The sequence below is a fragment of the Aedes albopictus genome, chromosome 2 (genome assembly GCF_035046485.1).
Source record: "Aedes albopictus strain Foshan chromosome 2, AalbF5, whole genome shotgun sequence".
NCBI lineage: Eukaryota > Metazoa > Arthropoda > Insecta > Diptera > Culicidae > Aedes > Aedes albopictus.
The window spans coordinates 489,075,333-489,092,967 of NC_085137.1; the positions used below are offsets into that span (position 1 = coordinate 489,075,333).

General features: G+C 35.2%; 1 protein-coding gene across 4 annotated transcripts in view; it reads right to left on the reverse strand.

Annotated features, from left to right (window-relative positions):
- Positions 1 to 17,635, reverse strand: part of LOC109423294 (rap guanine nucleotide exchange factor 4) — a 957,479-nt gene that overhangs the window by 295,352 nt on the left and 644,492 nt on the right. For all 4 annotated transcript variants that reach the window (XM_062854198.1, XM_029870605.2, XM_020077464.3 and 1 more), the window contains one exon: positions 11,115 to 11,261. In XM_062854198.1, coding sequence (XP_062710182.1) covers positions 11,115 to 11,261 — 147 coding nt within the window. The remainder of the gene's footprint in view (positions 1 to 11,114; positions 11,262 to 17,635) is intronic.

The following is a 17,635-nucleotide window of genomic DNA, read 5'->3' on the forward strand; positions in this document are numbered from 1 at the left end:
TTCCTATCTTCCTATCTTCCTATCTTCCTATCTTCCTATCTTCCTATCTTCCTATCTTCCTATCTTCCTATCTTCCTATCTTCCTATCTTTCTATATTCCTATCTTCCCATCTTCCCATCTTCCTATTTTCATATCTTCCAATCATTCTATCTTCCTGTCTTTCTATCTTCCTATCTTCCTATCTTCCTATCTTCCCATCTTCCAATTTTCCTACCTTACTATCTTCCTATTTTCCTATCTTCCCATCTTCTTATCTTCCTATCTTCATATCTTCCTATCTTCTTATCTTTCTATCTTCCTATCTTCCTATCTTCCTAACTTTCTGTCTTCCTATCTTCCCATCTTCCCATCCTCCTATCAACCTATCTTAATATCTTCCTATGTTCCTATCTTCCTATCTTCTCGGGTAGAAGAGAATATCTAAACCTTCTCTCAAATTGAACAACTTTTGCTGTCAAATCCCAATGTGACTTTGACGTGTTAATCAAAAATTCAATGAATATCGCACGAATAGCTCAAAGTGATATGATATCAGTTTTGTTCTTGGCGAAATATCTAAAAATTTCTACATAAGAACAAAATTAGCTCTTAGCATTAGCATTAGCATTAGCATTAAGCAAAATTAGCTCTTCTGCACGAAATGGAACTCGTACACCCATAGAGATGGCTAAATGTTAGTGTTATGCCAAGAACACAATGCTCTTATTACCATGGTATTCACAACAGTGAGTCACAGTTGAGTGTTAAGCATGAATCCTAAGGTCGTAGGTGCGATGCTGGATTGGATTTTTTTTCAAGCAAAAGGTCGAAAAATCTTGTCTGCTATTGTTTGATCTTGTAATATCTGAGTGAGCTATTATTGAGCAATTCACCATACTAGATTCCCGAGCAGGAGAATGGTATTCTCAGGTATGGAAAACCGGATACCTACAACCTGAATGAGATATTAAGAAGCCCCGCATAAAAATGTGTATTCTGTGCATAACACGTGAATAATGACATCAGGTATGGCAATACCTAAATAATAATCGTCGATTTTTCCATAGAAATAGAAATTTTTCCATAATTGAATAATACCTAGAGCATTCCTCAACACCAAACCAATAACTCGTCGAGGTATTTTATAAATACCTAAAAAATACCACAATAAGGTATTTCCAATACCTGGGTAACCGACCAATACCTCGTGCTGGTATGATAACTGACTTTGGTATGTTGCAGTTATGTGTCAGTTATTCGTTCCTGCTCGGGTTATGCTATTATTACTGATCCAGTCAGTAATATCTGAATATGCTATTCACTAGATTTTTTCACCTACTCGGGTTCCAATGTCCCTATCCTCCAATCTTCCCATCTTCCTATCTTCATATCTTCCCATGTTCCTATCTTCCTATCTTAATATCTTCCTATTTTCCTGTCTACCTATCTTCCTATCTTCCTATTTTCCTATCCTCATTTTTTCCAATGTCCCTATCTTTCTATCTTCTAATTTTTCTGTCTTCGTATCTTCCTATCTTCCTATTTTCCTATTTTCCTATCATCCTATCTTCATATCCTCCTATGTCCATATCTTCCTATCTTCCTATTTTTCTATCTTCTATCTTCCTTTCTTCTCATCTTCCTATCTTCCTATCGTTCTATCTTTCTATCTTCCTATCTTCTTATCTTTCTATTTTCCCATCTTCCTATCTTCCTATCTTCCTATCTTCCTATGTCCCTATCGTCCAATCTTCCTATCTTCCCATCTTTCCATCTTCCCATCTTCCTATCTTCATGTCTATCCATGTCCCTATCTTCCTATCTTAACATCTTCCTATCTTCCTTTGTCCTTATCTTCCTATCTTTCCATCTTCCTATCTTCCTTTCTTCTCATCTTCCTATCTTCATATCATTCTATCTTCCTATCCTTCTATCTTCCCATCTTCCTATCTTTTAATCTTTCTATCTTCCTATCTTCCTATTTTCCTATCTTTCTTTCTTTCTATTTTCCTATCTTCCAATTTTTCTATCTTCCAATCTTCTTATCATCTTATCTTCCTATTTTTCTATTTTTCTATCTTCCTATCTTTCTATTTTCCTATCTTTCATCTTTCTATCTTCCTATCTTCCTATCTTGCTATCTTGCTATCTTCCTATCATCCTATCTTCCTATCTTCCAATCTCCCTATCTTCCTATCTTCCTATCTTCTTATCTTCCTATCTTCCTATATTCCTATCTTTCTTTCTTCCTATCTTCCTATCTTCCTATATTTCTATCTTACTTTCTTCCTATGTATATTCTATCCTCTATCAAGGTGGTCAAACCATTGTGAAAAATAGTATAACATGGAGCAACGTCGGCATACTGGCACAACTCAAAAGAAGGAAAGCCATGGTCCATATCGCCACTTATAACTTCCCAATAAATCAACCTTTCCCATTAAAGGGGGAGGAGGACCCTAGAACCAGGCCGGTTCACGCATCACTACCGGCGCGGAAATCCAATAAATACCAATAGCAATCCAGCAATGGCTGTGGAAAGATGATGCGGATTGGCCAGATAGACGCGGTGGTTTTTACCTTCAGTGACCGTCGTCGTCATCGTCGCTGGCGCAGGAATTGAAAAAGACAAAACCTAGTAAATTGCGAAACGATGGTGATTATCCATCATGCGGATAAATGTTCGGACAAATTTAGGCATTTCGATTGTCACGGATATTTTTTCTGCGGTGAAATTGATGGATGGCTTCTCGGGGGATACGACTACCTGTCGATTAGTGGTAATTTCTTTTCGCCAGAAGTTTCTCTAGACATTTCAAGACTTTTATCGGTTTTCAGAATTCGGCCAAATCAGCAACGCGAATAGAATCGATTTATACTATTATGTCGGAAATAAAGAAGTCATCAAAAATTCTACATGAATTTTTTTGGGGAACTGTGACTTCTTTTAAAACAAGGCAATCATGAAGAAAGAATACATTTTTTGATTTTTTTTAGAAATTCCCATAATACTCTATTTTTATTTTAGAGGAAAATCTAAAGCATTTCTTCTAGAGGTCAAAAAAAGCAGACATTCATTTTTGTTTTTTCTGGTAAGGGGCCGTTCATAAACCACGTAGACTTTTTGGGGGAAGGGGGGGGAGGGTCTGGCCAAAGTCTACGCTCCATACAAATTTCAAAATTTTTTATGGACAAAAGTCTACGAGAGGAGAAGGGGGTCTGAGATTGCCAAATTTTGGTCTACGTGGTTTATGAACAACCCCTAATATAAGAGAATTGCCAGCGAAAGCACCTAGGATTCATCTGGGGTTTCTCCAGGAGTTTCACCTGAAGATTCTCCAAAAAATCTATAAAGGATTCTTGAAAAATTTCCTCTCGGAATTCCAAAAACAGTTCTTCATAGAATTCCTCCGGAGTATACAGTTAGTCTAGTGGTTAAGGCTACCCAGCCAACACGAAGTCGTATAAGATGTAGAATAGGATGCTAAAGTGGAGGCCATATGCGTACATGCTCCCATTTAACCGCGTGTAAAGAATACGCATATCGCCTCCAATTTAGCATCCTATTCAACATCATATGCGATTGTGCGTTTGCTGGGTATGGATCACCAATCCGGAGAAAGCGGGTTCGATTCCCGTTCCGGTCGGAAAAATTTTCTCGGCTCCCTGGGCATAGTGTATCATTGTACTTGCATAAGAATATACAAATTCATGCAATGACAGGCAAAGAAAGCCCTTCAATTAATAACTGTGGAAGTGCTCAAAAAACACTAAGTTGAAGCGAGGCAGGGCAAGTCCCAGTGGAGACGTAGAGCCATAAAGAAGAAGAAAGAAGAAGAAGATGGAATTCCTCCGGTGGTTTCACTTCAACAAGATTTCCACCATAGAGTTTTAAGAATTTTAATTTAGTTTTTTTAAGAATTCCACCTTAAATAATCAAGCTTCACCTGGGGTTCCTCCAGGAGTTGTACCTGGGATTTTTTTAAGAATTCCACGAGCACTAAAATACATCTAGAAGTTCAAGGGATTTCTCCAGATGTTTTATCTGATTCCTGAATAATTACTATTACATTATTATAGAAATTTTAGAATATATAGAATAATTTCTGAAAAAGCTACATTTGGAATTTTCTCAGGAGGTAAACCTGGGATTTTTCCTGTAGTTACGATTTCCCTAAGCTTCGTCAGTAACTCTCAAACGTTATTTTATTTATTGATTTTATGGTGCGTACTTCATTTGACAAATCATCAAGTCGAAACCTATAATTAATTTGAAAATATTTTTACAATATTCGCTACGAATTTACATAATATCAAAAAAAAAAAATCCACTCAAAAAGTCTTAAGTAAATCCCTGTAGGAAACCCTGAACGGATTCTTCTGGAATTTAAGGAACTCTTTCATTAAATTCCAAGAACAAATCCGGAAGAGACCCCCGAAGGAATTTCTGGAGTTCGTTCCCTGCGGAAGTAATTTCTGGAGGATCTCCAGAAAAAAAAGAACATCTCAGCTATTTTACGAGGGGCTTTAAAGTTAAATCTCGGACAAACTTTGGAAAGAACTCTTGGAAGAATTATCGTGCTCTGGAATGAATTTTGGGAAACTCTGGAAATTATTCCGAAGAAGCATTAATTCGTGGAGAAACTCTGGAAACAATTTCCAAAGGAAACCCAGAAGGACAATTTGTGGAGAAACACCGGAAAGAATACTTGGAGGAAGTTTTGAACGAGGTCTTAAAAGATTTGTCAGAGGAATTCTGAAAAGGATTCCAGGAGATACTTCGTAAAGAATAAAAGAACTACGGAAGGAAGTCTGGGAGGAATACATGGAATTCTTGGTTGTACATGAGAAAGAATTCCCGGAAATAATTCGGCAGGAATTTCCGAAAGAGTCCTAGTAAGAAGCTCTGCAAAGAAAACCTGAAGAGAATTTTCTGAAATAACTATTGATAAATCTCCGGAAGTTTCACAATGGGATTTCAGAGAGGATTGCTGAAAAAACTACAGAAAGGCTGCCCGTAGGAACTCCACAAAGACATCTATAGTAAATAATTCCTGCAGGATTATTATGCATTGCATTGAGTTTCCGGTGGAACCTCGGAAGAAATTCCTGGAGCAACTCTGAAAGTAACTCTCTGAGCAACTGCGGTAGAAGTTCTTACAGAATCCATCGAAGGAATTCTCGGAGAAACTCCGTAATAGATTTCCAGAGGGAAACCAGAAGGATATCGATAGAAACACCGGAAACAATTCCTTGAACTACGGAAAAGATTCTTAGAGATACTTCGTTTAAAAAATCTTGAAAAAAATACAGAAGATACTCCAGGAGGAGCACTTAAATAGTTCCCGGAAGATCGATGGAAGGAATTCTCGGATGAACATCAGAAAGATTTCCTGAAGGTAATTCGGGACAAATTTCCAAAAGAGTCCTAGTGAGAGTTCATTAAGAAGCTTCCATAGAAAGAAAGAAAAAATTTCCATAGAAACTTCGGAAGGAATTCCGTTGAAACTCAGCAAATGTTCTGAAGAAATTTCAGAATGGAATTCCGAAGACGATTGCTGAAAACTACGGAAAGAATGTCCTTGAGGAACTCTAGAAGGACATCTACAGAAAATAATTCCTGCAGAATCTCCTAATGGAGAAACCCTTAGCAATCCTCAGAGGAACTATGGGGAGAATCCCCAAAGAAAGCCACAGATTATTCCATAGATGAATTTCTATTCCTATTTTTCTATTTCTTTATCATCAAAATTCTGATGGAACTAGTGAAAAAAATCCCGAAGAAACTACAAAAACATTTCCGGGAGGATGTTCTGGAGGAATCCCCGAAGGAACTTTTAGGAGAAAAAAAAACCCTATCAGAGGAACTCTTGGAGCAATCACTGAAGGAATGTCGTTAAAAATTCTCAACTAATCTCTGAAGAAACTTCTGGAGGAATCCCCGGAGGAATTCGAGAAGGAATCATTAGAGCAACTAGTAGAGGAATCCATGAGAGAAATCACAGATGATTCATGTGAGGAACTCCTAATACAAATTCTGGACGGACTTCTAGAGCATTTTCCGAAGGGATTCCTGGGGGAACTCGTGAAGCCCCAGAATATAATCGTAGGAACTCAGATCGATAATTTTGTAAGAACTTCTTGTGCAATCCCGGGAGAAAATTCTGGAGTAGCTCACGCAAAAACTTCTGGAGAAATCCTCGAAGTAACTACTAGAGAAATTTCCGGAAGGACATAGGAACATAGAGGAACTTCTAGAGCAATGCCCAGGGATAGTGTAAACGTTTGCGAAATTTGGGTGAGATTTTCAAGATTCAATGACAACCTAACTAACTTACAGAAATGGTAAAAAATATAAATAAAAACGCCTTCAATAGGCACAGAACCAAGGAGAATTCTGGAAAGAATTCCCTAAGAACTATCGGAAGGAATCTATGAATCATTCTTTGAGAAATTAAACGAGGATTTTCTGAGAATATTCTCGGAGAAAAAACCGAAGGCACTCATTGAAAAACTCCTGGTGGAATTCCTTAAAGAATCTCTTGATTTTTTTTAGAATTATTCTTAAAAAAAATCTCTGAATGAATATCTGGAGATTCATGGATAACATTTGCAAGTTTTTGAAAATATTTTAAAATGGTTTCCTGAAAGATTCCAAAAAGAAATTCCAAAGGGTATCCTTGGATAAAATCCAGGATGAATTTCTGACAAAAAACATAGATGTATATCAGCAGGAATTCATCAGGGAATCTCTGTATGAGTTTCCATGGGGTTTCTTGAAATAATTCTTGCTTGAACAACTGAAAAAATCATAAAAGAATTTCTGGACGATTCGCTAAAGAATTTTTGGATAAGTTCCTTCACCTTTGGGAATTTGCAATGGAATCCTTGAATTTCTGAAGTCTCGAGTTCCTGGAGGAGTTCAAGATAGAATACCTGTATGAATTCTTTAAGGAATCCCTGCAAGAATTTGTGAAGAAACTTCTAAAGAAATTTCAGTAAACATCCTCAGCGAAATTTCTCCAAAAAGTCTTGAGATAAAAAAAAAGAAATTTCTGAAGAATGCCAACGACTACTTGGCATTTTTCTGAAAGAATGAGTTAAAGGCTTGCTTAAGAAATCCTTGGATAAATTTGTTGACCAGGAATCAGTAGATGATTTTTTTTAAAGAAGGATTTCTGAAGGAAGAATTTCTGGAGTAATTGCTAATACTTGGAAGATATTATCATGGGATTCCTAGATCAATTTCTGAATTTTTGTTTGAAAAGTTTTGGAAGAGATCCATGAAAGATTATCTAAAACAATTCCTTGAAGGAATTTCTGAAGAAATCAGAATTTACAGGTAGATCAGGTAGATTTCTGAGGCAGTCCATGAAATGTTTTCTGGTAGAATTGTTAGAGAAAATTGGGGAAAACCCTCTGGAAGAATTTTAGAAGGGAACTTATTTAGAAAAATTTCCGATAAAACTCCAGAAGCAATTTATACAGAATTTTCACGCAAATTTTCTAAAAATTTGTTATTAAACCTCTAATACTCAAATTTTTATTTTATTAATATTAGTTTGATCTAAATAAAATAAATACCATTCAAAATCGATTCTAATATATTTTGGAAGGTGTTCCTTTTTAATTCACGATTTTTTCTTATTTTTATTTTTATTTTTGAACATTCCTACACTTTTTTCTGGAAGCCGTTTTGGGATACCAATTTTTTAAAGAAGGGAACATTTTGAGATTTCATGTTTATTGTTAAAATATTTTCTTAAAAAAGTTTTCTTATGGTTTTTTTTTCGTGTAACTTTAAGGAAAACAGTTTTAGAGGATATTCAAGTCCCCTAAACTCTTTCACTATATTGGAATGGTTGAGGAAAATTTAAAAAAATGTAAATTGTTGCGATACAATACAAAAAACATCTAGAAGGTTACCACAACATCAATTTTAAAATCATTAAACAAATGTAAATACGCTTTAAAAGGCCAGCCAACGTCTGAAAGTCTCTATAATAAAGATAAATCAATCAATCAATCAATTTAAAAGGCACCAACGACTTTTTTGAGGTGTACAGAACAGACCTAAATATCAGCCAAAAACATAAGTGTTTTGATTGCCCAGGAAATAAAAAAATATAAAAATGCTGAAACTGTACCCTGTCTAAAGGCGAGGTTGGATATTAGAGAGTTAAACAACTCCGTGTAATATTTTCGGAAAGTAAACCCCAGAGGATTTTGGATTTTTTGGAGAGTTTTGGAGGCAATCCATTGAAGATATTTCTGTGGAATCTTTTAAGGCTTTTCTGAAGGAATCCTTAGATAAATTTCTTAAAGAATTTGTATACTATTGTTTGAAAGAATCATTGGAAGAATTTCTGAAGGAATATCTAGAGGAATTTCCAAACGAGTCGCTTGAAGCAACTCAAGGAAAATAGATTTAAGAATACACTGGAGACATTTTTGAAGGGATTGAGGAAATCTACACAATGTTTGCTCAAGGAATCCCTGCAGAAATTGTTGGAGAATTCTTTAGTGGAATTTCGAAGAAAATATTAAAGAAATATCTGGAGAAATTTGTAAAAAAATCTTCTTGAAGCAATCCATGGTTGATGGAAAAAAAAATCTAAAGGAATCCCTACACAACAATTCTGGAATGAATTCATGAATGAGTAGCTGCAGGAATGCCTGAAGGCATCGCGGGAAGATTTTTTGCAAACATTCCTGGAGAAGTTCTAAAGGAATTCATGGCAGGTTTTATGATGTTATGCTTGCTCAAATTTCTTGAGAAATCGGAAGACTAACTAAATGGAGATCCCCGGAAAACATCATATAAAAGATTATTTGGAAATATTTCTGAGAAGTCCCTGTTGGAATTTGAAAGTCTCTATAATAAAGATAAATCAATCAACCTGTTGGAATTTCTAACGAAATCTATTGAGCACTTTCTAAAAGAATCTATAGAAAATTTTAGCATTATACGCAAATGCAATCCATGCAAGGTTTTCCCAAAGTTTTTTTCAGGAATGCCGGAAAGAACGGGTTTTTCTGAAAGAGTTCTGGAAAGAAATCCTTTGACAATCGGAATTCTTATGGTTTCAGAAGAAATTCTAGGATAAATGTTCTGATAAATCCTTGGAAGAATTGCAAAACCAATGTTTGCCAGATTTTTTTTTTTTGAAAAATCGGAAAATTTCAAATTTAAACGGAAGGAGAAATTCATGAATAAATATTGAGAGCCATTTCTGAAACAATACTTGCATAATTTTCTAAAAAAATCATTTCACGTAACATTTTATTAGTTTTTTTTTAATTCAAGCAGGAATATATATTATGGGACCATGCGTGGTGGCGATGGGTTCGATTCCCGGTCAGTCTAGGAATTTTTCTTAAAGGAAATTTCCTTGACTCCCTTAAGCATAGAAGATCTTTGTGCCTGCCACACGATACACATGCAAAACGGTCATTGGCAGAGGAAGCCCTCAGTTAATAGCAGTGGAAGTGTTCATATGGTTGCAGGTTCTGTCCCAGTGGAGACGTTCCACCTAGAAGAACCTATGGGCATTTTCGTAGATTTTTCTGAAAGAATCACTAAAGAAAATTTTCGAATGTATTCTAGCTTTTTTGAAAGAATCAAAGAAATAATTATTTTGGGGTTTTCTGAAAAAAATATGTACTTGAATACATTTTTTCTTAATCCTGCAAGAATTTGGAAGGAGTTTGTGATTTTCTAAACCTTAAGGCATCCCAGGGGATAGTTCGGAATAAAAAAAAATAGAAGAATTCCTAAAGGAAATCCCGGACGAATCTCTGAAAAAAAAGCTGTAGTTATTTCTGAAGACATTTTGGAGAAAATTTCTGTAGAAATCTATAGGGGAATTGTGGGTAAAATGAACAGGCTGGTGTTTTACTGCACTTAGGGTATTTTTTGCATTTTTTAACAATTGAGTTCTATGCAACAACATAAATCATTGTATTAGCCTTAAAAATTAGCTAAACAACTTTAAATATCGAAAATCATGCAAACAATATAGTCTGCCGCAAAACTGAGCTAATCGTAATTAAGGTCAATTCTTTCATTTTTCGCAAATTTCTACATGTGTAATACCATATTCCAATAATTTACTCCTAAAAAAATTAGTGAAGAAAAAAGTAAGGTTTTGTTTTTAATAAAATTTTTGAAGAAACTTTTAAACAAATAAAGCTTAGCGGTAAAATGAACAGTTGGTTCAAATTTTATAAAATTTTACAACATTTTATTCAAACTGTATACTGAAATCTCTAAAACATATCTTTACATAACTAGAGTAAAAAGTTCAGATAATATATTTTACTTCAACAAAATAAAATTCTTATTCGAAAATCCGCCTGTTTTAGTACATTTTTTAAATAATTATTTCAGTACATTGCAACCTTCATATAAGAAGTTTCAAAATCGTAGCACATACAATTTGCATCAAAATTACTGACATGCAGTTGAATATATCGAAATTATACGTTTAAATTAACTTTTAAATATGTGTTCATTTTACCCTCACTGTTTTTAGCTACTCGTTTTTATTGCATTTTTTGCAATCGAAAAAAATTAAAGAAAACTGTAGGTTTGAGCATTTTTTTCTTCTAGATTGTTTAGAACATAATGCTATCTTCGATATTACATGGTAAAAAAGAAAAATTTGAACACATTTCCATTGAAAGCGACGCCAAACGCTTAGGGTGTTCATTTTACCCCCATTTCCCCTACACACACAATTAATTCTTTGCGAAATTTTTTAAGAACCGTATGTCCAAATGAATCCCGGGAAGATTTTTTGAAAGATTTTTTGAAGAAATCTCTGGTGTCTATCACTTGTGAAATTTGTGATGGAATCTCTGCACGAACAACCGCTTATAGAGTTTCTTTTGCGATAAAAATATTGTCAATACTGCTGCCGTATGGGGCCTGCTTAAGCCGTTCCATGCAAACGACCTTTTCGCACGAACTAGATGATGAATAATTAACTGTAATCTTATTAACCGGAACGTTCATATCAGCACACCATCCCCCATCAACGGCGCCGTTTCCCGGAAGTTAACAAGATACCCTAAGCATCCAGCCATAGAATTCCACCAACCTTCCCGACTCTCACGCCCCACCATGACCTACCTCAAATATCAGTCGGAAGTCTTCCTGCTCCACGCGAAGCAGTTCGCACGTCGTCTTCGTCACCACCGTACTGTCCCGGGGCAGATCGTGCAGGATGCTCTCGCCGAAGGTGGCCCCGACGCCCAAATTACATAGCGTCACTGAAAGCTGCAATGGGGGAGAAAAAAAAAGAAAAACGATGAGGAAAAATGTTATTCTTCGCGAAGGCAAATGAATTTCCGCACGTCCTGACAATTTGGGAAAAGTTTCAGGGGAGGGATATTGTTTGATACAGGTAGGGGATGTCTGGGAAAACGTTTGCTCTTAGTTGAACAGTGAATATTCACTTTAGAATTTCTGGAAATCTTCAAGAGACATTACTGGTTGACTGAACATTCTTTGTCGACCAGAAATGGCTTCATAAGATTCCCCTTACATCTATAAAAACTTAAAAAAAAAAATAAATAAATAAAAATGCCAGTTTATTACAATACACAATCAAACATGATACAACTTTCTCCGAACATGTACAATACATGAGAAAACTTGAGCTTGAGCTCGATAAGATAACATAATCTGTCAGAAATTCCCTTACAGATTCCTTCGGGAGTTATCAAAATGTTTCCAGAACTTAAATAGAAAGAAGATGCTCGCAGAAATGACTAGAATGATTTCAGCAAGAATTCCTCCAAAAATTCCAAGGTATCCCTTCAGAATACATTCTTGTCCATGTATTTGTTTGAAAATTTATCCAAGGATTTTTAGAGATTCTTTCGAGAATTCCTCCAGAAATTTTTCTTGAGTTTCCCAAAAAATCTTGGAAAGGTCCTTTTTCAGAAATTCTTCCTAGGATTATGTACGAAATTTCTTCCAGGATTGCTACAGAAGTCCATGCAAGTATTCCTTCATGTATTTCTTCAAATGTTTTATGTGGAATTCTTCCACGAATATCATCAAAATTTTCTGAAGGAGTTTTCTCAAAAAAATCTTCGAAAGATGCAATTCCAATTGTTTTTTTTTACATAGACTTAAAATTCGTTTAGAAGTTCTCTAGGGTTTTTCTTCAGAAATTCAGAAACTTTTTTCATTGTTTTTTTTTCAAATTATGTTTTGTTGAAATTTCTCCAGAGGTTCCTTCATGTATGGCTCCTATGCTCAGCGACTCTCTAAAGAATTTATTTCAAAAATTTTTCTACAAAATTCTAAAAAGATTCTTGTGCAAGTTCCTCTGCAGAAGCTTTTCCATTTTTTTCAAGATTTATTCAAAAACTTTGTTTTTAGATATTTCTTTAGTGGTTATCTAAAGAATTCCTTCCTTTGAGGATCTCCTTCAAAAAATCGCCATGCTTTTTTAGGTATTTCGTGTACTAATCTCTTCGAACTCAAATAATAAATTATTCTTAGGGATCACTCAGAATTTTTTGAGGAATTTCTTTAAGAATTGCACCAGTATCTTGTCTACAGTTTCTGTAGGGATTTCTCAAAAGATTTCTTCAAAAACTTATCGGATACTTTTTTCAGAAATTTCTTCTCGAATTTCTCCAGTAATCTTTTCAGAAAACTTTCAAGCATTTTTGTCTGGGAATTACTCTTAGAGTTCCTCCACAAGTTTTTCCTTACTTTTTATAGGAATTAAGGAAATATTTCAGAGTGTTCATTTAGGAATTTTCCCACGCATTCATCCAGCAATTCCTCCAGAGATTATACCAGAAATTGCTCTAGGATTTTTTGTAAAGGGATCTCTTCAAAAGATTTTCAAGAATTTCTTCTAGAAATCGCGAAAGGTATCACCAGGAATTTCTAAGAGAGTCCCGCAAACAATCCTCCAAAAACTTCTTCAGATATTTTCAAGAACTATGCCGATTATTTTATGTGCAAGATCTGAAAGAACTGTTGAAAACATCCCTGGCGAAATATCTGAATCCTGAAGAATTCATGGAAGAATCTCTGTAGGATTTTCAAAGAAATTTCGGTAAAAAATTCGTGGAAAAACTTTTGAGATAAACTCTAGCTAAAATTCTTCATGAAACTCCTAAAATTTTGATTAAGTCACAGGAAATATTTTTGATGGTTCTTTTTCTTCTTCTTCTTTGTGGCTCGACGTTCGCATTGGAACTTGGCCTGCCTCTCTTCAGCTTAGTGTTCTTTGAGCATTTCCACAGTTATTAATTGAAGGGCATTCTTTGCGAACCCGCCGTCTCCGGATTGGCGATCCATAGCCTTAACCACTAGGCTAACTGAAGACCCTGATGAAATTTCAGAAGAATTTCTGTAGAAATGTTTTAATAAAACTCATGAAAGATTTTCTGAAAATTAACATGAAGTTTTAGAAATACTACATGAAGAAACATCTTTATAAGCCTTCTTTAAAAATCCATATAGAAATCTCTCAAAATATTTGTAAAGCAATTATTGTAGAAATTAATAGGAAATATTTCTGAATAAATTCTTTAAAGAATTCGTGGGGAAATTCTAAGAGTTGTCCTTAGAGGAAATGCAAGAGAAATTTCTGCGGAAATTCATGAAGGAATATCTGAAGGAAAATTCTGAAAAAATCTCTGTTTGAATTCATGCTGGAATTGTTGGAGAAATTCCTCTGCACGACTGAATGATTCTGCAACAATCTCTGTGGAATTCCTGAATGATATTCTTTTTTGGCCGAATTTCAGAAGGAAGCTCTGGAGAAATTTCTTACAGAATTCCTAAAAGTTATTTTCTGAAGAAAACTTTATAAGAATTTCTAAAGGAATCTATGGAAGATTTTCTGTTAAAAATCCTTGGAGAAATTTCTGACAGAATCATTAATTTTCGATTTTTAGTAGGAAGCATTTCTGAAGAAATCCATGAGTGATTTCCTTAAAGAATTCTCGTACGGATTTCTATGAACGAATCTCAGAGAAAACCCATGGAAGCTTTTCTAAAGAAATGATTGAAGCAAGTTAAGGAAATTCTCGAAAAATATCTGAAACAATTGGTGGAAACAACTTTAGAAAATAATTCGTAGACAACTCTTTAAAAGGGGTTTCTGAAGGATTTTCAAAAAAAATAATGGAGAAATTTCGGAAGGAATCCAAAAAAGGTTTATTACTGGAGTTCTTAATTTAATTGCTAGAGAATCTATGGAAAAATATGGAAAAAATCTCATAAAAACCAAGAATTTTCTAAGGAAATTCTTAGGAAAATTCTTGAAGAAATTCTCAGAGAAACGTTCGAAGGTATTTCTGGCAGAGTTTCATTGAAATTCTATGGAAGATTTTGTGAAGCAATTGTAGGTGGAATTTTCGACGAAATAACTGAGAGGTTTTTGACTGAATGAATCCTACTAAACTAAAATATTTCTGAAGAGACGTTTGCATATTTTTTTGAAGAAATTCATGCAAAATTATCTAAATAAATGTTTTGAGAAATTTTGAAGAAATAGCTAGTGAAATATCTGAATTGATCCCTGTAAGAAACTGAGGGAATTCCTTGAGAAAATTTTCGAATGCGTCTTTGATATTTTGTTTGAAAAGTCCGTAGAAAATTTTTAGAAGCAAGTAGTTGGGTGATCCTTGAATACATTTCTAAAGAATGTCCGGGACAAATTTTAGAAAGGATCCCTGAAATATTCATTTTATTCAGAAATTTCTTGGGTTAATATTAAAAAAAAATCAAAGAGGTGGTTTCTTAAAAAAAAAGTGGAACAACAATGCCGAAGACCAAGAGAAGCTTGGAATATTAACAAGTGCAATCTTTTGGAAATTCCTGAATGCGCAAACATAACAAAAATCGCATTTTCTCATATTTGGGACAGCGCAAAAATTTGGAAATAACCATATTGGCGATTTTCATAAATTTAGGAAAGAGTAATATTATGAATATGACTATTCAACTAAATTACCATCGTAAATTTTTCTAAATCTTGTATGGGTGAAAAAAAAAAAATCACATAAAGACTGGACTCGAGTGAATGTGAGACACACAACACACTGTATAGCTTTCGATTGCGTGCACATAAATAGCTGATTTTTTAGCCAGAAATAGTATATTATGTGTAATTAGCACTATAAAAATTTAATCATAATCGGTTTAGTATTGGCGCAATATCTGCGTCGATACAATAAAATGTAATTTTGAAATCTTGAAAAATGTTTATTGAAATCGGTTCAGTAGCTTTGGCTCTACAGTTTTAGGTTGAAAAGTAATATTTTTTAAAGCTTTTGTTTGCCCAAGGTTCTCAAATGGAAAGTCTCTTGTTTCAACGATATCTCCGCCAACACTTAACCAATTTTGATGAAATTAGCAAGTAGCTAGTACCGTAATGTACTAATCGTGGTACACAAACTCAGCTATTTTTGTGCCGTAATCAAAAGTTATACTTTTTTAATCTAATAAATTTTTAAATAATTTTGTTTCTAAAAATATATCAAATGCAGTCTAAACGTGTTACGAAATTATGTTTGAGACAATTATATTATGTTGCATAATATAACAAATCTTGTTATATATCTGTTTAAATAAATGAAATAAGTTTTGTTGTAATTTAGTTAGGCCGTTACAAATATTTATTTCACTTTTTGTTCCACCACTCTTTGGATGGTCGAGGGGGGATAAAAATAATAAAGCATTTAATCTAAAAAATATTAAAAACTCATCGGATTTATTAAAGAATTTTTAGCAAGACCAGATATTTTGATAGATATTTTTACATCTGCCCCCTCAAAATGCCAAATCCTGCCAAAAAAAATTGAAGGGGGAGACAAAAAAGTCAAAATTAAATTTGTATCCGCCTTACTAAAATTATTACAAATCTTAATATAATTTTGTTATGGATATTCACGATCACGATCACGATCAATTCTGACTATACATGTCAATGGTTGCTCCTCCGTGATTGATCTGAACTGGTACCAATTGCACTGAGATCCAACTGAATAAGGGCTGGGACATTCCACTTATTCTCAAAGTGCAATTTTAGCAGCTCATGCACTGCCATTCTATGCATACTTGTCCCATGTTATATGGGATTCCCATATGACATGGGACAATTATGCGTAGGACGGCAGTGCATATTTGATCGATAACGGCGCCGGCCAAGTCCTTATAGCCAGCTGGGAAGGGAAAGGAATGTTAGAGTGTACTAGTTGTTGCTACTAGAGACTGAGAGCACTCTGCGTCCCCACAACCCGCACGGACTGGGGTATTTGTTAGACGGAAAGGATGGGAGATCTGGGAGTCACCGTTGGGTCGGTGATACGATCCATGGATAGGGGTTATTTATAGTGTTCGTGATAGATTGTGTGGTGAATGAGGTGAATAAGGTCAAGCGGCACAGCACGCTTTGGTTGCATAACTTATAGGCGTTATATATACACTGTGCTGTGAGTGGAAGTTGGAAGGGAGGGAAACGATTTTTTTTTTCAATTCGTTTCTGGTTCTAGCGATGGCTATGAACATATGAATATACATGAGTTGTATATGTAGAGAAGAGAGAGCGAAAGAAAGTAGATAGACAGATACAAAGTAGGATGAAAAGGACGGGCCAGGGATTGAACCCATGACCTTCTGCATACGAATCAGAAGCGGTAGCCACTAGACCACCAAGCCCGTCTATTTTGTTATGGATATTCACGTGGAAAAATTCTGATAACAGAATTATATCAACATTTGTTATTTCTAACAACAGTTGTCATAATTTTGTTATGATCTTGGTATATGCTTCTGGTCGGGTTGTGCTCATAAACAAAACTAATTATACATTAAGCAACTTGTTCAAACTTCATAGACATAAAACCAATTTTGACCCCTTATCCCCTAAGTGTGAGGGATGACAGCTGATGGATTGTACCCAAATACCCGGAAATGCTTCCTGTGTGGTCGGCCGGATCCTTTCTTTCTCGATCCAACCGGCCGGCGGTAGAAAGCCTGACGATGAAAAGTTTATTTTATTTTCACTTTCCATTGTTTTTGAATGCCTTCATCCGCTTCCTTCCCTCCTAAAGTCAACCTCCTCCTACCATCGTAAAGAAAATACAGAAACACTGCTGACTGGAGGCATGCAGCTCGTTCCTTTTTTTTATCTCCGGGAACCAAGTCCGACGTTTACCGGGTTATAATCAAGTTATCAGTTTACCAAAGGAAAAGTTTTTCCTTTTTTCACTGCTTGCCGCAGTTATCGTCTTCCCAGGATCAGGAGGACGAAGACAACGGCTGGGTGTGTGTGTGGGAGAGATATAGCAGCATAAAAGATACAGAGAGTTATTCAATCGAATTGTGTTCCGGCCGGAGCAGTTTTGTGTGAGTGTTTGGGAGGGCACAGCAGCAGTACGGGAACGAGTGATGAGAAATATACAATGTTGTAGCAACTCTGAGAAACAGCATTTGGAGACAGATTTCGAGAGCAGAGGAAATAATTATGAAGCGGAAAAGGCGAAAGCTTGTTGCCTGAGGGAGGATTTTAAAGGGTGGATGCTTGAAACTTTTTGTGATACTGTTGAAAGCGTATAAATGTGAAAGATACTGAGAATAAGGAATACAAAAGGGATTTGATTTTTCCTTGAAGC